General features: G+C 57.9%; 4 protein-coding genes across 8 annotated transcripts in view; 3 read left to right on the top strand and 1 right to left on the bottom strand.

Moving 5' to 3' along the window:
- The window catches only part of rreb1a (ras responsive element binding protein 1a), a 24,390-nt gene extending 18,798 nt beyond the window's left edge, over positions 1 to 5,592 (top strand). The window contains 9 exon segments of the mRNA XM_019890062.1: positions 1 to 626; positions 629 to 1,172; positions 1,595 to 1,767; positions 2,107 to 2,301; positions 2,395 to 2,556; positions 2,637 to 2,777; positions 2,855 to 2,952; positions 3,580 to 4,219; positions 4,972 to 5,592. The exon segment at positions 1 to 626 is cut by the window's left edge and continues 51 nt beyond it. Of these exon segments, the coding sequence (XP_019745621.1) occupies positions 1 to 626; positions 629 to 1,172; positions 1,595 to 1,767; positions 2,107 to 2,301; positions 2,395 to 2,556; positions 2,637 to 2,777; positions 2,855 to 2,952; positions 3,580 to 4,219; positions 4,972 to 5,399 (3,007 nt within the window). The 3' untranslated portion in view covers positions 5,400 to 5,592.
- A 1,438-nt stretch (positions 5,593 to 7,030) lies between these two features.
- Positions 7,031 to 12,963, bottom strand: rmc1 (regulator of MON1-CCZ1). The gene is made up of 21 exons (XM_019890007.1): positions 12,760 to 12,963; positions 12,525 to 12,601; positions 12,361 to 12,445; positions 12,174 to 12,230; positions 12,011 to 12,097; positions 11,803 to 11,943; positions 11,606 to 11,709; positions 11,447 to 11,536; positions 11,266 to 11,371; positions 11,096 to 11,204; positions 10,976 to 11,020; positions 10,858 to 10,911; positions 10,658 to 10,786; positions 10,415 to 10,521; positions 10,236 to 10,355; positions 9,597 to 9,674; positions 9,423 to 9,527; positions 8,940 to 9,008; positions 8,778 to 8,865; positions 8,554 to 8,691; positions 7,031 to 7,734 (listed from the first exon to the last, which is right to left on the bottom strand). Exons 1-21 carry the CDS (start codon positions 12,856 to 12,858, stop codon positions 7,655 to 7,657), a joined length of 1,968 nt encoding a protein of 655 aa, XP_019745566.1. The 5' UTR covers positions 12,859 to 12,963; the 3' UTR covers positions 7,031 to 7,654.
- A 374-nt stretch (positions 12,964 to 13,337) lies between these two features.
- Positions 13,338 to 16,813, top strand: eci2 (enoyl-CoA delta isomerase 2). The gene is made up of 11 exons (XM_019890027.1): positions 13,338 to 13,557; positions 14,277 to 14,338; positions 14,422 to 14,525; positions 14,605 to 14,703; positions 14,888 to 15,079; positions 15,239 to 15,308; positions 15,405 to 15,507; positions 15,594 to 15,714; positions 15,810 to 15,899; positions 15,982 to 16,125; positions 16,423 to 16,813. The coding sequence occupies exons 1-11, from the start codon at positions 13,517 to 13,519 to the stop codon at positions 16,576 to 16,578; spliced, it is 1,182 nt and encodes a 393-aa protein (XP_019745586.1). The 5' UTR covers positions 13,338 to 13,516; the 3' UTR covers positions 16,579 to 16,813.
- Positions 16,814 to 16,936: 123 nt separating this feature from the next.
- The window catches only part of xylb (xylulokinase homolog (H. influenzae)), a 7,617-nt gene continuing 5,150 nt past the window's right edge, over positions 16,937 to 19,403 (top strand). Inside the window, exons 1-10 of one of the 5 annotated variants that reach the window (XR_002170591.1) lie at positions 16,937 to 17,118; positions 17,260 to 17,342; positions 17,737 to 17,806; positions 17,877 to 17,957; positions 18,044 to 18,130; positions 18,356 to 18,484; positions 18,548 to 18,613; positions 18,693 to 18,765; positions 19,065 to 19,183; positions 19,257 to 19,338. Coding sequence is in view for 4 of the 5 variants with exons in the window: in XM_019890017.1 (XP_019745576.1) it covers positions 17,062 to 17,118; positions 17,260 to 17,342; positions 17,737 to 17,806; positions 17,877 to 17,957; positions 18,044 to 18,130; positions 18,356 to 18,484; positions 18,548 to 18,613; positions 18,693 to 18,765; positions 19,065 to 19,183; positions 19,257 to 19,338 (847 nt within the window). In the remaining variant the exon portion in view is untranslated. Of the gene's footprint in view, positions 17,119 to 17,259; positions 17,343 to 17,736; positions 17,807 to 17,876; positions 17,958 to 18,043; positions 18,131 to 18,355; positions 18,485 to 18,547; positions 18,614 to 18,692; positions 18,766 to 19,064; positions 19,184 to 19,256; positions 19,339 to 19,403 lie in introns of those variants that run through there. The other 4 variants (XM_019890018.1, XM_019890017.1, XM_019890019.1 and 1 more) reach the window with 4 other exon arrangements.

Here is a 19,403-nt window from a genome sequence, read left to right as displayed (position 1 = left end):
GGGCGCCGAGGCCGGCTCGGCCAAAGGCTCCTTCCCGTGCCGCTTCTGCGACCAGGTCTTCTCCTTCTCGGGCGTCCTGCAGGCTCACATGCGCTTCCACCTGGGCATCCTGCCCCACCAGTGCAACATCTGCGACTACGTGGCGCCCGACAAGGCCACGCTCATACGCCACCTGCGCACCCACAGCGGCGAGCGGCCCTACATCTGCCGCGTCTGCCACTACCCGTTCACCGTCAAGGCCAACTGCGAGCGACACCTGCGCAAGAAGCACGGCAAGACGTCCAGGAAGGACATTGAGAAAAACATCAAGTGCGTCTTCTCCGCCTCGCCCGACAACCCGAGCGGCGCCGCCGTCGCCGCCCTCTCGGCCTCCGACGGCGAGACGGGGCGCGCCGAGGCCGCGTGCCGCTTCTGCGGCGAGGACCTGAAGACGTACCGGGCCCTGCAGATCCACCTGCGCACGCACAACGGCTGCCAGAGGAAGCCTTTCGAGTGTCGCCGCTGCGGCGCCGCCTTCCTGGCCAAGCGCAACTGCATCCACCATCTTCTCAAGCAGCACCCCGAGGTCCAGGAGCGCGAGATCGAGGAGCACATCGCCACCATGCGGCCCGCCGCCGCCGCCGCCGCCGACGGGCCGGCTCCGACGCCGTCGGTCAAGATGACCAGCCTCTGGACTTCTCGGCCAAAGGCCGCGGCGCTCACGCGGCGTCCCTGGCCATCAAAATGGAGAGCGCGTCTCCCACGCCGGAGCGGCCCGGCCCGGACCCGCCCCTGGACCAGCCCATCGACCTGTCCGTCCCCGGCAAACGCCTTTGGCGAGAAGCGGCCGAGCGGCGCCAGATCAAGACGGAGCAAACGGGCGGCGAGGCGGCCGACGAAGACAAGGCGGCGGCCGCCTCCCCCCTGGGGCGCTACTGCTTCGCCCCCGGCTCCACCCCTCCCCCCGCCCCCTCGCCCCGCCCGCAGCGCCTCAAGCCTCTCCTCCCCAAGCCCGCCTCCGTCAAGGAGCTCCCTCCCCTGGCATCCATCGCGCAGATCATCCACTCGGTGTCCGCCGCCCCCGACCTGCTGAAGAGAGAGGCGGAGGCCAAACCTGCGCCGGCGTGCGAGGCGGCCCCGGACCCGCCGGGCGGCGCCGTCCTCCTGGAGACGCCGGGGGACGACAGCGCCAGGTTGCCACTTTTTTTTTTTGTAACCGTTCCTTTGAAATTGTAAAGCGCCCGCCGATCGAGTGAGCGTTTTGCCCGATAAAGGCAGGGTTGAACTTCCTGGCCCCAACTTCAAACGGTCAACGGCGCGTCACGATTGGGGTCGGAACCGAGGCCTCGGACGGGGCGCGGGGAATTCCCAACGGTCGGTGGTAGCGCCAACCCGCCGGCCGAAAGTGTCGGGCAAGAAATCATTGACCTCGGTGTCCTACTTTTCACGAGACGCCATTTGAACTGGGGCGACGCGGGGGACGGCTCGAGATGCGGCACGCGCGGACAAGTCAAAGGCGGGAAAAGCCCCGTGTGCGCTAGCAGTCCGGTTGTCTGTGCGAGATGCTCCGGGTGCGGTCCGCCTTTGAGCTTTTGTGGCGGTTGTGCTTGCGCAGGAAGAGGAACCGCAAGAAGAGTGCCAAGGAGGCGGGCGTGATGGACGTGGACTTGGAGTCCAGCGGCGAGTTGGCCAGCGTGGAGAAGATGCTCGCCAACACCGATGCCAACAAGTTCACCAACTTCCTGCAGACCGGCGCAAGCCACCTCGCCCCCAAGACCGCCCTCAGAGGTCAAGGTTCGCGCGCACGCACGCAACCATAAAATGTCCGATTTCAAAATGCAAATTCACTCGACTCCGCGGAGCAAAATGGAATTGCTGTACATCAAGTAAAGACCAGACATATCCAAAGAAAGGCAATCCATGAAGAACAAACACGAAAAACATCAACACGCGAGTTTTTCCCTTTATTTGTGAGAAGCAGGCGACGGTTTCAAATGGTAAGTGCAGAATAACGCCCCGAGGTCAATGAGTGAAGATTCACTTCCTGGCTTGGCCCCATCCCTGTCGGAAACGCGGCGGCGATTGTTTTTGTTGCGCGTCGAGACCCTGTGACCTTTGCGTGCGCAGACGGCGAGCGAGCGGGAGGAGGCGTGAACAAGGAGGCGGGGCCGCGAGAGGAAGCCAAGACGGCGGCGTTGCTTCCCCAGTCCAAAGGCAAGAAGAACGCCTACTCCAACTCGGTGCAGAAGATGACGTGTCCCTTCTGCCCTCGCGTCTTCCCGTGGGCCAGCTCTCTGCAGAGGCACATGCTCACGCACACCGGTAGGTCGGCCCGCCTCGCCCGACGGCCGACGTCGCCGCCGACGCCATCCGCACTGACGACGACGCCGGCGCCGGGCGCCCGTCCGTCCTCAGGCCAGAAGCCGTTCCCGTGCCCGCGCTGCGACGCCTTCTTCTCCACCAAGTCCAACTGTGAGCGCCACCTGCTGAGGAAGCACGGCGTCACCAACCGCACGCTGAGGCGCAACGGCGTCTTCGCCAAGAAAGAAAGTGACGACGGCTCGCACGAGAGCGCCGGTGAGGCTCGCGCCAGAAAACGCCGCCGGGCCGACACCGCTCGCTCGCTGGCCGTGACGCTTTTTTCCTCTTCTGGTTAGAGAGTCAGTCCGACGCCGAGCAGCTGGCCAGCGACTCGTCTCCGCTCGGCACGACCCCTCCCGCTCCCGTCAAAGACGCGCCCTCTGAGCAGCAGGGAGATGAGCCCGCGCCACCCAGCCCCGCCCACACGGCCACCCCAGGTGAGTCCCCCTCCCGCGTACGCCAGTGAAGGATGCCGATGGCGTCGTCATCAGGAATTTTTGCTTTTTGCGGGCAGCAGGTTCGAGTCCCGCGCAAGCTGTTGAGCTCGCGCAGCAGCCGGGGGCAGCGGAGACCTCAACCGACGCGTCCCAGCAAGCTCCGCCCAGCGCCAAGGTAACCCGGCACGAACTCGAGCGGCCGGGCGGAAGCGGGCAGCTGCCGCTGACTTGACTAACGCGTAGCTTTGCTGAGGGGAAGTCGGCATCGTTGAATGTTGAGAAAAAATGCAAAATGCCTTTGATGCGCTAGCGCTCGGAAGCAACGAATAGCTGAACGCAAACAGCCCGGCGAGATAATGCAACCACGCCCACAGGCATACAGTATATATTCTTGATCCTCTCTCTATGAGAAACGGCTGATGTTGCAGCAACCTGCCGAGTCAAAGTCGAGTGGGCTTCGTTTGTGTCCGCATGATTGGACTGTACTGCCTCCCGGTGGCCCAGCACCGGAAGGAGCAACACACTGAATATTTGATTTTAGCATTCAAACAGGGTGCACAAACTCTTCCCTCCTTTACGTTCTCTTTGCATAAAGAAAGATCATGTCGAGCGCTCTTTTTCTGTCGTAAAATGTCATAAAACGCACACACACAATATATATACTGTATATATTGCATAATTGCGGGGCGGGGGGGTTGGATTCATGTTGCAACTGTACTACGGAACAAACTTGACGTGCATCTCAAGGCGCCACAGTACATGGACGGATGGTGGTGACCGTTTTTGTTTGTTTTGGCTTCAGTGCGATCACCACGACGACGACGATTGCCACAGCAACAAAAGTTTGGATTTGAACTTCGGCCCCAAACTGATTGACTTCAAACTATCAAACTCGGCTGCCCCGGGCCCCGCCCCCGTCCCTCAAGCCAAGGCCCCCGCCGCCCCCCCGACGGACGAAATGGATGTCCCCGCGGCTGCCGTCAAGCCTCCGTCGGACTGGAAGCACGTTTGCGCAACGTGCCACAAAAGTTTCCGCTACGCCACCACCCTCGCTCGCCATGAAAGGGCGCACCTGAGCCAGGAGGGGCCGCCCGAGGAGAAGCAGCAGGCGGCGGCGGCGCCCCTGAAGGCCGACCAGGAGAAATGCGAGGTGAAGCCCGAGGGCAAAGAGGATGACGAGGATGAGCGAGGAGCAGCGAGGCCGGGGGAGAGCGATGCCCCGGAGAGCGACGACAACGATGACGACGACGACGACGACGACGACGACGATGACGACGAGCGCACAGATGATGAGCGTGACGACGGCAAAAGCTCGGAGACGGGGGATCTGGCCGCCGGCTGCGCCGCCGTCGTGGACAAGCGCAAAAAGAAGACGTGCGACGTGTGCGCCAAACGATTTTGGTCGCTGCAGGACCTCACGAGACACATGAGGTCGCACACCGGTACGTCACGCCAAGCACGCACGCACGCACACGCACGTGCCACGAAGACGCTGTTGAGCCCGTCCGGCCCGATGAACTTTGCTTTTCACATTTTTAGTCCGTTTTGGAAACAGGCCCCCGATTTCCAAACAGAGTGATTTTCCCAGGCCACCAAAAAGTCGCCACACAAGCTTTAAACAAAGTTCAACTTGTTAAGTCCCTTTGAGAATCCACGTGACGCAGCCGAACGCGCCCCCTGGTGTTGTTCTGGGAAACTACATTTTGAGGCTCCGCATATAAGGACGGGCGCTGCTTCCTTTTCAGAAGATCGCGCTGCCACAAAAGGGAAGTTGGCTTGCTAACGCGGGTTAGCCCTAACACTGCATCACCACCGTTTACCGTTACCGCCATCAACCGTTTCGGTGCACGTGTGTGGATATCTGTTTTGTGGGAAAAACGAAGCTCTTAGATGTCCGACTCATTTCTACGTGGAATGCACACACACACACACACACACACACTGGCTTTCATCCATGTGAAAGAGTCGAAGTCAAACGGCTGGAGAGTGTGACGACTCTCCTTTCCAAAACTATGCACATTTTCCACCACAAATGTTGAGCACGCTTAATATTTCAGATGAGCAGCTCGACCGGATTAATGGATCAAACCCACTCAGAACACGATCAGGACGCAAAGCGCCCCGCGCTTAAAGTGTGTGTCTGCGTGGGCGTGCGCAGGCGCTTGCGCTGACGTGTTGTGGTTTCTTCCCGCAGGCGAGCGTCCTTACCGCTGCGCCACGTGCGAGCGCACGTTCACGCTCAAGCACAGCCTGGTTCGCCACCAGCGCATCCACGCCAAGACGCCCAGCGAGGATGGCGACCGCGACGGCCCCGCGCTGAGCGAAACCCGCCCCCCTTCCGAGAACGGGAGCGAGTGTGCCAGGGACTTGGACGACGGCCGCGCATCCGACCCGGAGCCCGCCGGAGGAACGGCCGCCGCCGAGGATGAGCCGAAACTTAACGCGGCCCCACCGGAGGCCGCGCCTCCCGGCCAGTCGGCCGCCCGCGTGGCGCCGAACTCAAACGTTTCCAAAGAGCTCCCGGGCCAGGCCTTGATTCAGGGCCTGTTGGAGCTCCGAGCCCCGCCCACTCTGGATCACACGTTGGCCAATGGGGAGCCTCCGCTGGTGGGTGTGGACTGAGCGTGCGCGAGATGCCCTACCGCTAACAAGTGCCTTACTACTCATCCTTTTATAGCTTTTTAACTTTGTTTTGTCAGCAATCAGATCAAGATGGCCGACCCATGTCACGTGACACCTCTTGTAACTGGAAAAGATGGCGGATGGACAAACGTTGGCCGCCACCGCCCCTCATCTTGTGTGCGAGAACCTCTCAGTTGACTTTTGTTCTTTGACTTTTGGTGTTGGGAGTTTTTTTTTTTCTTTTTTTTTTCAAGTGAACAAATGTCCTAAGTTGATGTGCGTGTGCGTGCGCGTGATCGCCCTGTGTTGTTGTCGGCCGGCCGCCTCGGCGCCGACCCGGGTCCCCATTACCTCAACGCTGTCAATCACGTCTTCCTGCTCGCTAGCGCGGTGCCCGGTAGCTGGCACAACGTGTCCGATCGTCCGCTTCGGCTACGGTGGCCCGTTTCGTGCGATTGGCCCTCGGCGCACGACAAGAGTGATTAGCTTTAGCATTTAGCGAGGCCTCGCCTCAGCTTGATAAGGGCTAACGTGACTTCTCCGCGGCTAGCCGGCGCCTTCGAACTCTCAGCGGCGAGCGCTAACACATGAGTCGTACGCAGCAAGGGACAACTGTTAGTTTAGCTCGGACGTGACATCGCTAACTGCAAAACAGGCCAGGTACCGTAGGCGGACGGCAGGCGAAGTCAGCATTTGCGCGTTTGCCATAAAACACTTCGTTAACGTGCCTGTTCCCCCTAGAGTTCACACTTGATAGACATGAATTCTTACTTTTAATTTCAAACTTGTTTTGGCGTCTGAGACAATCAAATGCGTGCGGAAAAATGTTTTTGGGTGTGAAAGTTAAACACTATCTTGTGTCACTGGATTCAACTTGACTTTTGGTTCAATGCGTGTGTGTTGGGGGGAGGCCCGGGGGGCTGTTTGGTTTGCCCTCAAATAAAATGAACAAGTCACCATGACTTCACTGCTCCAACTGGATGGACACTAACTGCTACTCTTACTTCTACTACCCTTGATACCAGTACTACTACAGTAGAGTGCACGGGCTCGAGTAGTACTGCTTGCGTTTGGACACGGTCAGCACGGGTTTTCATCTCTTGAGTGTCAAAAGTACGCGACGGTGCATCCAAACGACCGCTCGTGGCAAGCGGCTCACGCCGAGGGCATCGGGCTGGACGTTGCGAGCCATCTTAGGTGCTGGCCTGACCCGGACAAGTCAATGCAGTGACTTTGTCCACGTCACGGCAGATGACGCTACTCTTGAGTTTCACATTGGCAACGCCCGGCCGCCGTTTTCTCAGATTTTTCCCCAAGTCAAAGGGACTCTCCTACTTCCCCGTCAGCATAGTTCAGCTAAGCCCCCCCCGCCCCCCGTCCCCTCCCCGAAAACGACGTGTGACTTGCGCGCGTGGCCAGCCGGGTGGATTGTTCCCAGAAGTATTTATTTGGCAAAGCAAAGTCCGGTCGAGTCAGATCAAACATGCCGAGTTGACGTTTGGAAGTTCAGTTAAGTTCATCAAATGTGAGGCTGAAGATTCGCAAGCGTACTTGGATGAGGTCATCGAGTTGCACGCGGAACGCAGCTGGCCGGGCTGCAAACGAGCAATAGAATTATCCAAGGAGAGAGAGAGAGAAAAAAAAAAGCTTTAATCATCAAATCTTTTGTTCTTGCTGTTAAACTGTGAACATGAAAATTATTATTATTATTTGATATTTTTTTTCGCTTCTTCTGGGTGACTTAGGATAGTGTTGTTTTTTTTTGCATGTTTAATCAAATGTGCTTGATGATTTCTGTACACACACACACACACACACACACACACACACGTCATAAATAAAAGATGATGTTGCGCTCAGGGTTCTTCTCAAACTGTTTTTGTTTTGCTTCCTGAGATGCAAATTTTGATGATTTCTGAGTTCATGTCGACTGTCAATCAATCAATCAATCACACCAGCACTTGACTGTGAACACACACACTCAACAAGTGGACAAAGTCGTCAATGAAAGTACAAAAATAAAGTTTGAAAACGCCTCTTGCTGTCCACGTTTTTTGCGGATCCCGCATTGAAACGGGAAGCAGATTGCAGTCACTCATTTGAAGGACCGTTGACATGGATGGTTTATTTCACGTTGACTTGGACGACGGCCGCGCATCCGACCCGGATGCCTCGAACCAAGAACGTACACACACACACACAGCAAAGCAAATGAGCAAAGCAAATGAGGTGGCCGGACGTCGTGCTGATGGCGTTCAGGTGGTGGCCGCTCTCATCAGCGCCTGCTGACCAAACACGTGCGTGAAGTGAAGCACGTGCTCCTCGCAGTGCTCGCCTGCAGACAAACACGCGCGATTCAGAGATCGCCAAACGGCTCGGCAGGAAATAATGCCGGTTCGCCCGAGCGCTCCCAAAACCGCGGTTCCCGACGTGTCTCGCCGTGGCGTCCGGTGGCGCGACGAGCTACCCTTCCACTCGGACCAGATGGCGGAAGCCCCGCGTTGTGCCGCGATGCCTCGACTTCGGCTCGGAGCCATTCAGTGGCCGAGCAGCGTTATTGGAAGCCACGCGGTCTAAAAGCAAGGAAACCGCAACGTGGAGGGCGGGCGGCCACTTCAAAACCGGCTCGTTCGCCCACGCCACCGACGCTCGTCCGTTGGGCACCTCGGACGACTCAAGCCGCCTCCCGGTACCAAAGACGCTCCGAAAACGACGTCGACGAGCGTGCGGCTTGAGAGGACGAATCCGCGTCGGGAAATGTCGAAGCCGGAAGGGTCTCGGTCCGGGCTGCGCTCAAGTGAACGCCGGCCGGTAAGAAAGCTCGCCGACGGGATCGCGCCACCGCGCTAATGACTAAATGAGCTTTTTGCTACGGCCGGCCGCGTTTTGAGAACGGAATCGAAAGCTTTCCGAGTCTTTCATCCCGGCCGCGGTATGCTGCGGCCGTTCCGACGGTGAAGTTTGCGAAACGGCGATTAGCGCGACGCGAGCGCTCATCACGAGGGGCTAACCGCTAGGCTAGCGGAGACCTCACACGTCGATGTCGGGCGGGACCCCCGCTCGTCCAATTTGGAATTGGTCCACTAAGTGGTGCTAGTGGTTATTTCCCGTGCGCGTCGACTAATTGTGATCCAGCGGGTTGAAAATGACTGACCCGGGTTGAACGCCGGGTTCCCCCTGAGGCGCTGGTTCCTCTGCTGGAAGGACCTGAAGATGGTGAAGAACAACATGTCGTCTCCCGTCTGTCGAGCCGCGTCCAGAAACTTGCGGGCGGACATGTTGTCGTAGGCGCCTGCGGGCGAGCGCGCGCGCGCGCGCATCGTGAGGACAAACGCGGCGGTACCTCCAGCCTTCATTTTGCGTGGCAACGTGACGTACCGACGCTGCGGATGAATCTGAGCGCGCCCAGGACCTGCTGCTTGGACAGCAGAACCTCCACAATCTCGTCGTTGGCCGTCGACAGACGCTGCGAGGCGCGGCCAAAGGGAAGCGTGTCGGTGGACTAGTCGAGAAGAGCACAAAGATGTGGCGGAGGAGTACCTTCAACATGTCCAGGGACAGCTGATGGGCGGGGGGGTACGTGCTCTCCAGGGACAGGAGCAAACAGGCCTGAAAGACAAGTGGTCACGTGCGCTCACGGCTGCTTTTCAAATCAGACTTGCAAACGCCACGGGTAGCCCTCAAATCTGGAACTCGCCGACACGTCTGGGAGAGCGTTGAGAAGGACGACGGGGAGTCCTCCGTGTGCTAACGTCATGTCGCCAAGTACTTTGCGCCGCGCGGTCTCCCGCCAAAGCTTTCCTGGAACTCGGGATTCGCTTAGCTCGGCGGCGCGTTCCGACTTCCAAATACGGCTTTTGCCGTCGCCGGCCGGGACCCCGACGCCGGTCCGGGACCGGCGGGGGGGACGCCTCGATGCTCAGCCAAAGTCTTTTGCGGACGAAAGACAATTTGCGCAAGACCTTGGGAGCGCGTTCCGGGCAAACTGCGGAGGCGGGGCGACCCGGCGTTGGCGCGACTCACAAGCGGCTTGGAGTCGGTGAGGACGTGGTACTGCAGGAACTGATGCAACATGTAGAAGAGGTTGTGCTGCACCAGCGTCTTGATCACCAGCTCGTACAAGTAGTGCTGAAAGGACGGCGGGCAAAGTCAGTCGGCGCGCGGCTGCGGGCGGCGGGTCGCGGCACCTGAGCTGACCTGCACGCCGATCTGGAAGTGGTTGAGCGAGCGAATGTACTCCATCAGCACGGCGATGGTCAACTTGTGGGAGGCGCCCTGCACGACAAGATCACAGCTTTGCGCTCGCTTTCTTTGCCGGTGCCCTGTTGCTCGACGTATCGCCGGCGGGAAGGAAAAAGAATCCAAATCCCTTTGCGGAGGGCGGTCAAGGAGGGACCTACGTTTCTTCCCGTTCCGCCGCCCCTCCTTGCAAGCGCTCGCCCGGTCGCCAAGGAGATGCGAACAAAGGCGGTCGCTTCGGCGCTACTGTCGGACTTTGATCGCCTCCGCGCAAATTCAGGAAATGTGGTGGCAAAATACCCGCAAGGGAAGCGCAGCGACATCGCGCGAGACGGACAGACACCGAGTGAAAAGTTTGGATTGGTTTGGCTTTAAAAAAAACAAAACAAAAAAGTTCCTCTGGCCGATGTTGCTTCATCATAATGTTGGAACAGCAAATATGTGGCCGACTCCCTCATCAATCAAAAAGCGACGTTGGGAGGACATCTGAAAGGAAGTGTCGAGGTCCCCCGACAGTACGTACGGCCAGATCCCAATCAAGTGGTGAGGCCGAGAACGAGCGAGCGAAACGACGCGTTCCCTTCAAGTGGTTTGTACCTTCCTCTCGGTGAACGCCGACAAGACGTGCGTGTACATGTCCGACTGGTCGATGACCGCCTGGCTTCTGATTGGTCGCTTGTGAGGAACTCCGCCTCGCGCCGGCCCCGCCTCCACGGCCTGCGAACGCGCTCGCATGTCATCCGGCTCCTCCCTTTTGGGTGGCATCACTCACTCACCGCACTGTAGCTTTGCTCCGCCTCCAGGAAGTCCTTGTACACCTGATTGAGTTTGTCAAAGACGCTCGCCACCACGGGAAGACTTGCTCGCCGCTCGCCTTCCACCACTACGTGCGCGCGCACACACACGCACACGCGCACGCTCATGTTAGCAATTAGCACACCGGAGGCGACCCGTCACCGTGCTGTCGACAAGAGTGTCGTGACGCATGGCGAGCAAGCCAGACAGGCGGGCAGACATACGCTGCGAGCAGACAGACAGGATGACCATCTTGCAGTCGTTGCGTCGTAACAGGAAGTCCATCAGTTTGCTTTTGTCCTGGAGCATGTTGACTGTCGGACTTAACTTGACGCGAAGATGCCACAGGTAACCTGTCAATCAATCCATTCATCCATCAATCAGCACGTGTGTGTGTCTGCGTGTGTGTGTTGCGTTTACAGACCTTCGCTGGCGCTGATGATGATGTCAGGCTGGAAGACGCCCCAGGAAGACGAGTCTGCGTGACGGTCAAGTCGGACAACAAACGCACCCGCGCGTACGCGCATACGATGGAAGGATACACAGTTGACACGGGACAGGAAGTTGCGAGGGAACCACGGCCGGACCTTCAAACGACAGCAGAACATTTTCATGAATGACATCCTCGTTATCAAGGTGTGTCCGTCTGCGTGCGTGCGTGCCTGCGTGCGGGATGTGGCATGGCTGTATGGAGCGAGCGGGAAGCACAGGCTGATGCGTGCTGACGGCGCCGTCCGACTCCTTCAACTTGATGTCGAACATCAGCGACGTCTGAAACGGGCACGCGTGTCACGCCGCTTTCGCACGTGATCCCGCGCGGACGCGCACGCACCTGAGAGCTCTGATGATGGACCACCACCAGGTTGTCGACGATGTTAAGAGCAAATTTGCCGGTTGTGTTCAATTTCAGCACGTGGGTCTTCTTACACGCGCCCTCCCTGCACACGCGCGTTCACACATGTAACGCTTGAAGAGACACGCGCGTGTGTTTCTGCGTGCGCCCGCGCACGTACCTCGGCAAGTGGTAGAGCGCCACCTCGGCACCGGGACTGTTGGCGCTCCTGGAGTGATGCTTCAGGTACATCACGTACAACTGACCGTAACTAAAACACACGCTCGAGTCCTTGAACCGAGGTCAGACGTGCGCCCGGATACGCATTGGAGTGACTTACATGGTCGCCATGGCGACATCCCTCTCGGATAGGCTGAGTTTGGCTGGTTTTGGGACAACGGGCAGCTCGATCTCAAATTTGGACATCTTGGCGACGCTCCCGCCCTGATGTGCGGGCACACACGCGCACACGAGCAGAGTTAGATGCGGCGGCAAGGCGTTGGCGCGTCAACGCCGCGTGCGGTCGCGAGGCCTGACCCGGAAGGCGAAGGGCTGCAGGACGTTGGCCTGCACGGTGGTGGACAGCAGCATGACGGCGGTCTCGGGGCAGTATTGGTACCAGTTGACGTTGAGGCTGTGACTCTTGAGCAATTTGAGAGCGCGCTTGTCGGGAAACACCTGAATGCGAGACGCGTGTGGGCGGGGCTCGGCCCTGAAAGGAGCGCAGAGGCGGCCGAGGCGCTACCTGGTAGAACTCGATGCCCTGGTCGCTGACAAAGACGATCTCGTTCCAGGTGGTCCAGCAGAACCCCAGGAGGTCGGCGTTCTTCATCTGAAGACGCACCGCACGACCACGCGTCACTCGGACGGGCCCGGCCGGGATCGGTCGCTTTGTGCGGGCGGCTCACCTTGCACTCGTGCGTGAACTCCGTGTGCGGGTAGTCGGGGATGAAGTTGATGAAGTCCTGAAAGACGGGCCGTGTTGTTGCCGTCGTCCCCCGCACGCAAAGGAAACAAACCCGTTTCTGCCGTGCTGTACTCGGGTTGCAACTCGGCAATTGTCACGCACCTACAAACAGTTCAAGGTCGACTCACCACGGACTTTGACGTTCTCTGCACGGCAAGAATTTTGTTCCCAATGGAGAATTTGATGCACTTGACTTCTCCTTTGTCCTCCATTCTGCACGCAAAACAAATGTTGAGCCCGAGCTCTCATAAAAATAAGGATGACGAACAATCGCGGGGCGCCTCTGACTTGCCTGAAGGCAACCGAACTCTTGTCGTCCGGACCTTTGACGACCACCCCCGTGGCGCCCCCGGAACGCACCGCGAACACCTGAAGGCAGCACCAGACCATCATCGGCTTCTTGTTAGGACAAACATCTCAAACACACACGCAAGATATGCTGTTGGATGGCGTTGTTTTTTTTTTTTTTGCGGCTTCGTTGCCGCCACTAGTCAGCTGACTCGAAGTTGAAGCTAGCGGAAGCTGACCTGTTTATTGGCTTCGTCGAAGAAAACATTGTTGACGCTCGAAGCGTTTTCAAAGTGGACCAAATTGTCGCAAAGCTCCAAGTAGTGCTCGTCGCTCATTGTCTTAAAACATCAGGTCGATCTTTTGTTTTATCCACCCCTACTTTTACAGCCACCAAAACAAGACAGGCGGAAATGTCGTTGCTGTCGGTTCAATGACTTCCGGTGCACAGTTTCACAATAAAAAAAAATTTCCGTTCGCTCTTCAATGAAAATTGGACTGGGGAAAAACAAAGCGCCAAGTTACGCTCGGAACAACAATTTGACATAAGAAAGTAGGAAGCACGACGAGCCATTCTTTGTGACCGGCTGGCGACCCCGATGAGGACAAGCAGCAGCAAATAAGCCGCGATGGAAAGTGATGGCTGAGGAGCATTTCGGATTGCTCTTCTTTTTGCGTGATATCGTCACTCAGAGCGAAGCAACTTGACATATTCGTTCGAAAAGACGTTTACATATTCAGTGAAATGATTTTATTTCGGCTTACGAGACCACGGTCTCCATATCAAAACAGAATTCATAATTGCAGTTTATTCATATGTATAGAACATGTCTTGTAGTCTGTCAATGAAATACATCTGAAAATACATAGAAAGAAAAAAAAGCGGACAGGACCCGGAAGTGTTTGATTTCCTCCCGTCACCGTGTCAACCTTGTTTGCCCCGTGCCTCTCTTTCGGCTTTTGGTCCTGCCTTCTTGTTCTCCCCCCAACCTCCAAATGACTTTGATGGCGCTGACACGCTTCACATTAACGAGTCGGTGAGTTTTTCTTTCACTTCCGCGGAAATGCCCGCCGAGGGCGAAGTTCGCGTTCGTTAAAACGTCAAGAGAAAGCCCACTGGAGCGAAAAGTGAACTGATGCGTTTCAAAGAAAGACGAGAAAGGAACCCGGTCGAGTCGAGTGGCACTTTTGGGCAGAGGAGTGAGGACGTCAGGGCGCGGTGAGCGACTGGTGAGCCCCCCCCCCCCGCCTCACAGTGCGGAGGTGCAGGGTTCGATTCCATCTCCGGCTTTCCTGCGTGACGTTTGCACGTACTCCCGTTTCGTCCCGCGAAACGTGCATGGCAGGTTGAGGGAGCGCTCCAAAGTGTCCCTCGGTGTGATAGCGAGCGCGAACGCTTGTTATTCTGTCTGTGTGTGTGCCCTGCGATGGGCTGGCAGCCCGTTCGGGGTGTACCCCGCCTACTGCCCCAAATCGGCTGGCATGGGCTCCGGCACGCCTGCGACCCTCCACAGGAGACCCGGATCAGATGATGGATGGATGGAGTGAGGACGTCACGCAATGCATCCTGGGAAGCTAGCAAACAGAAACATCAGCGAATGTCAGGGAGTAAGACAAGAGCGAGAGGCACCATGGTGTGATAGAACAAAAGTCAAGAGGAAGTCCTCTGTCCGTCCTCGCACTCACTGGCCTTTGGAGTTGAGACGTTGGCGCGTTGCGTTGTTGTTGACATGTTGCGGTTGCGTGTTGTGATCAGGTTGTGGCGATTGTCCGGCGTTCCCGCCATGAGCTTCCACGCCAGCAAGACTTGGGCGAGGGGTGAGGCGCCCTTTTGAGCTCCTCCGACACGCGGCGCGGGTCGCGTTAGCCACCCGTGCTAACATGAGTGCGGTTGCGTTCAGGTGTGACCCAGGAGCACTTTGAGGAGGCCAAGAACAAACTTTCCTCGTTGAAGGAAGATCCCGGGAATGACGTCAAGCTCAAGATCTACGCTCTCTTCAAACAGGTCAGCGCGGACAACATCTCTTCAGCTTTCTTTTCAGCATTCGTGAACAGGATGGGCTTCTTTGTGACTCAAATGACAGGCCACGCACGGTCCATGTGACACCCCCAAACCCGGAATGTTGGACTTCATCAACAAGGCCAAGTGGGACTCGTGGAAGTCTCTGGGATCCATGACGCAGGTCCGGGCACTTTCTGGGCTTTCACCTTTTTTCGACCGCTTCCTGCCAGTCACGTGGCGTGTTGCAAGACACGTCGCATGATGTGCCTCGCGGCATGTTGCGTGGCATTCCACAAAGTGCACATCGTGACCATTTTGGTTTGTTTTTCATGGCAAATGTCCAAGATCTCAAATGTGATTGATAGGAGGAGGCCCGGCAGCGGTACTGCGATCTGATTGGCTCCCTGGTAGCGGCAGAAGGCGGAGCCGCCGCCCAAGCGCCCGCCCGGTCCTCCGCCGGCGGCCGCACGTACGACTCCCTGTTGGTCAGCACGCAGGATGACATCACCACTATCGTGCTCAACCGCCCCGCCAAGAAGAACGCCATCACCACCCAGGTGACGCCGACCCATCCTCGCAAACTTCATCATCGTCATCCCCCTCCTTGTTTGAGAACTAAACGGCCTAACTTTGTTCCCATGCGCTTCCGTGAGTTGGAGATAAAAGAGTTGAGATGTCACACCTAACACGGAGCTGCCATGTCGCGTATGTTTCAGATGTATGAGGAGATCATTGAAGCTCTGCAGCACGCAGCCCGCGACCACTCGGTAGTCACCGTCTTTACTGGTAACACACGCACGCGCACGCGCGCCTCCCTTTTCAGTGGAAGCACACGCATTGTGTCACCGGGCGGTGCACGTGTCCGTTCGGGTGCTTTGCCAGGCGCCGGGGATTTTTACTGCAGCGGCAATGACCTGAGCAACTTCACCAAGATCCCCGAGGGAGGTGCGGAGCAGATGGCCAAAGCCGGCGGGGAGCTGCTCAGGTGATCGCTCGCTCGCTCGCCCATCCGTCGATTGGTGCCGGGATGGAGGGTAAGATTGTCGCTCATCGCCGCCCCCCCGTGGACAGGAGGTACGTGAAAGCCTTCATCGACTTCCCCAAGCCGCTCGTGGCGGTGGTGAACGGGCCGGCCGTGGGAATCTCCGTCACCGTCATGGGAATGTTTGACTTGGTCTACGCAACGGAGAGCGTATGCGCCCGCACACGCACGCACGCACGCATGCGGCAAACTAGTGATTTGTGTTTATTCCAAATCAAAGTCATGAAACCATTTGTAATATTTAGGCTACTTTCCACACGCCCTTCAGCCAACTGGGCCAGAGTCCGGAAGGCTGCTCGTCATACACGTTCCCTCGCATCATGGGCCTCGGCAAGGTACCTGCACGAGAACCGTGCACGCGCACGTGCGCACTTGTGATTGACAGCGGTGTGTGCGCGCGCGCGCGCGTCTGTACAGGCCAATGAGATGTTGCTGTTCAACAAGAAGCTCACGGCCTTCCAGGCATGCCAGCTGGGTCTGGTCACGGAAGTCTTCCCTGACAGCAGCTTCCACGCGGAAGTTTGGAGCCGACTGAAGAACTACGCCAAGCTACCTCCCAATGTAAACAAACGCACGCAGTTCACGGCAGAGGGGGATCAACACCAGAACAAAAAGACCATTTTCGACAATACGCGTTGTTTTGCACGGCTTGACATTAACAACGGCCTGGCCCGGGGCCACAGCAAACCTTAAGACGCCGGGCCGAACGAGCCAAGAAAAAAAAATGTTCTCGTGACCACGGCGTCTGGCTGGCTCATCGCTCCGGTTGAAAAAGCAAACCGTACCTCTCCCGCCCCCAGCAGGAGTCGTGAGCTCGTAAGGCCGCGCGTAACGTTGTCGGTGTGTGTGTTCCGTTAGTCTCTGGCGCTGTCCAAGCAGCTGATCCGCTCGGTGGAGAAAGAGCGCCTCCACGCCGTCAATGACGCTGAGGTGGACCGTCTGATAGAGCGATGGATGTCGGATGAGTGCTTCAACGCCGTCATGAGCTTCTTTCAGGCCAAAGCGAAGCTTTGAGCTGTGACGGCAAGCGTCGGGACCCACCGCAAGGAGTGTCACTGTGGTGGCGTGCCACCGTGCGCTGGTTGTCAATGCGATTGATTGGCAGCGGACATTTCGGCCAACGTGAAGGATCAAGTGCCTGACCTGATTTGCACGCGTGCATGGCACTCAACTCTATGCTGTGTGTCCATTTGTCTACAGGGGAAAAAAAGTTGTTCAAGTGATCAATAAACGGGTCTCCTTTCTTTGACATGTATAATCACTTGGTGTTGTTAGCAGGAGCTATTGTTCAGATTCGCAGCATTCTCATTAGCGGTTATCCGTGCGATCATCTTGTCATTTATTTGTGATTGTGATCGTTCAAACTGCCGACATCGAAGCGACGAAGCGCCCGCCATGATGAGCGTCGTCCAGTTGCCCGGCAACGAATCGTCCAATCAGGAAGCGCACCGCCTCCTTTAAAAAAAGGCCCCTCCTCCTAGCGCGCGTCAACGCAAGATGGCGGCCGTCGGAGATAGCGACGCGTACCTCGGTTTCGACTTCAGCACTCAGCAGGTAAGAAACGAACGCCGTCGCGTGTAAACATCTTGGAACTGTAATAAGTTTCGGAGTGTTTTTTGGATCGTAACACAGGTCCAAAAAGCTATTGATGAACCCCATTCCAATGACGCCATCTTTGTCAACTTGTTTGTGAAGTTAAAGGTGGTCGCCATCGATCGCGACCTGAACGTCATCCATCAGAGCCAAGTGCACTTTGACTCTCAGCTGCCGGAGTTCGGGTACATGAACGCGTCCACACTCGGTGTCATGCTGCGATAGACACAACGCGCACTTCATAGAAATGACCGACGTCAAGTTAGCTGTCGGGTCTCGATAAAGTCAAGTCAAGTTCAACTTGATTGTCAAATGTGCCGTATCCCTCTCAAGACAACGTCCAAGTGACATCCATTGAACTAGTTTGAATAGTTGACTTGGAGTGAGTGACGTGTGCGCACACGTACATTCAGCTGCTCGCTGCGGAGCGTCTATTCGACATCCAGTCCGTTGATTGTACACTATTCATTTGCATAGTTTGACTGTAAGCCACGAGGCCGAATGTAGGTCGGGTTCACTTGTTGTCGACATCCTTTGCTGCCCATCCATCGGACAAAGAATTTGGATTTTGGCGTGCAGGACGGAGGGGGGCGTCCACGTGGGTGCGGACGGCCTGACGGTGACGTCGCCCGCCCTGATGTGGGTCAAGGTACGAGTGCGCCCGCGCGGTCACGTGACCCGCCTTCAAGCGCCGATTGATATTCTCGACCGGTCTTCAGGCTCTGGACCTCCTTTTGGAGCAGATGCAGGAAGCGGGCTTCGACTTCTCCCGGGTGCGGGCGCTGTCGGGCAGCGGTCAGGTGACCCGGTGACCTTTGCTCTCGCGCCTCTTGCCGCATGTCAGTCAAAGTGGATCGTGGGCAACGTCCCGCTCTCATCCTCTCAGCAACACGGCAGCGTGTACTGGAAGAACGGAGCCGCCGCCGTCCTCCGGGGGCTCCGCCACCAGCACGGCCTCGGCCGCCAGCTCAAGGTGATCGCCGTTTGCCTATGCGAGACACTCGCCGCTCCATCGAGCGGATTGAGGGCGCGGGCGTCGACCTGCCCGTCTTTCGCGAGAAAGTGGCAAGGTATTGCCGCTTGCTCGGCCGAACGCCGGCCGACGAGCGTTCTCGGGACCACTTTGTCCGGCGGGCCCGCCGATGACCCGGCGCGCGCGTCCGCCTCCTGTGCTGGAGTGCTCGCTGGTGTGTTTCAGGACTGTTTCTCGGTGCGCGACTGTCCCGTGTGGATGGACTCGAGCAGCGGGCTGCAGTGTGAGCGCCTGCAGCAGGCGGCGGGGGGCGCCGGCAAGCTGGCAGACATCACGGGCTCCAGGGCCTACGAGGTGCTCCCCACAAGCGCCCGCGCGCGCAGCTCCTCTGCCGGTGACACGTTTGGCTTTGCGCAGCGCTTCACAGGAAGTCAGATTGCCAAGATGCGTGAGGGACGGCCGCGAGAGTTCCAGGACACCGAGGTCCGTCGGCTGCCCGGCTTTTAGCCCCGCCCCCGCCTCAGATGCGCCCCGACTGACCTTGGTGTGACCTCGCTTTCAGAGGATCTCTTTGGTCAGCAGCTTTGCGGCGTCGCTCTTCCTTGGCGGCTACGCCGCCATCGACTACAGCGATGGTGGGTGACCGAACGTCATCGCGATGATGTCACAACGCTTGGGCGGGGCAGTGTGGAATTTGGAGTGAAATCCTTTTGTCATTCATATTTGCTCGCGAGGACGGCTCGGCAACTCAAATGCAAGTCGAGTGGCTCCGAAATTGCATTTTTGCCGCGAGGCAATTTCGAAAGCGACCCAAATCCCAGATTTTTGCCAAGCTCCCGCAATTCCTGACTCAAAGGGACGGACGGGATCCAGCTTTGTCGTTCCGGAGTCCTGCGCCGACTGACTGAGCACGTGGCCCGCTTCCCTCTCCAAGGTTCCGGGATGAACCTTCTGGACATCCGCAGCAAAACGTGGAACGAGGCCTTGCTGGAGGCCGTGTGTCCCGGTCTGGACGTCCTGCTGGGAACGCCGCTGCCCTCTGCCTCCGTGCTGGTGAGACGGCGGTCCGAGCGGGTCCTCCGACCCCCCCCGAGACCCCCGCTAACCCGGCGTGACCATCCGTCAGGGTGCCGTGTCGTCCTACTGGGTGCGCAGGTTCAGCTTCTCGGACGCGTGCAAGGTGGTGGCCTTCACCGGAGACAACCCAGGTGAGCGACGCCCGGCCGTCGACGGGCCGGTCGCCCCGCCCCCCCCTGCCCTTTCCCGCCCTTTG

The sequence above is a fragment of the Hippocampus comes genome, unplaced genomic scaffold (assembly GCF_001891065.2).
Source record: "Hippocampus comes isolate QL1 unplaced genomic scaffold, H_comes_QL1_v1.1 scaffold185, whole genome shotgun sequence".
NCBI classification, from domain to species: domain Eukaryota; kingdom Metazoa; phylum Chordata; class Actinopteri; order Syngnathiformes; family Syngnathidae; genus Hippocampus; species Hippocampus comes.
Note: the sequence above shows the minus strand (reverse complement) of the source record. Positions and strands in the feature narration are given on the sequence as shown.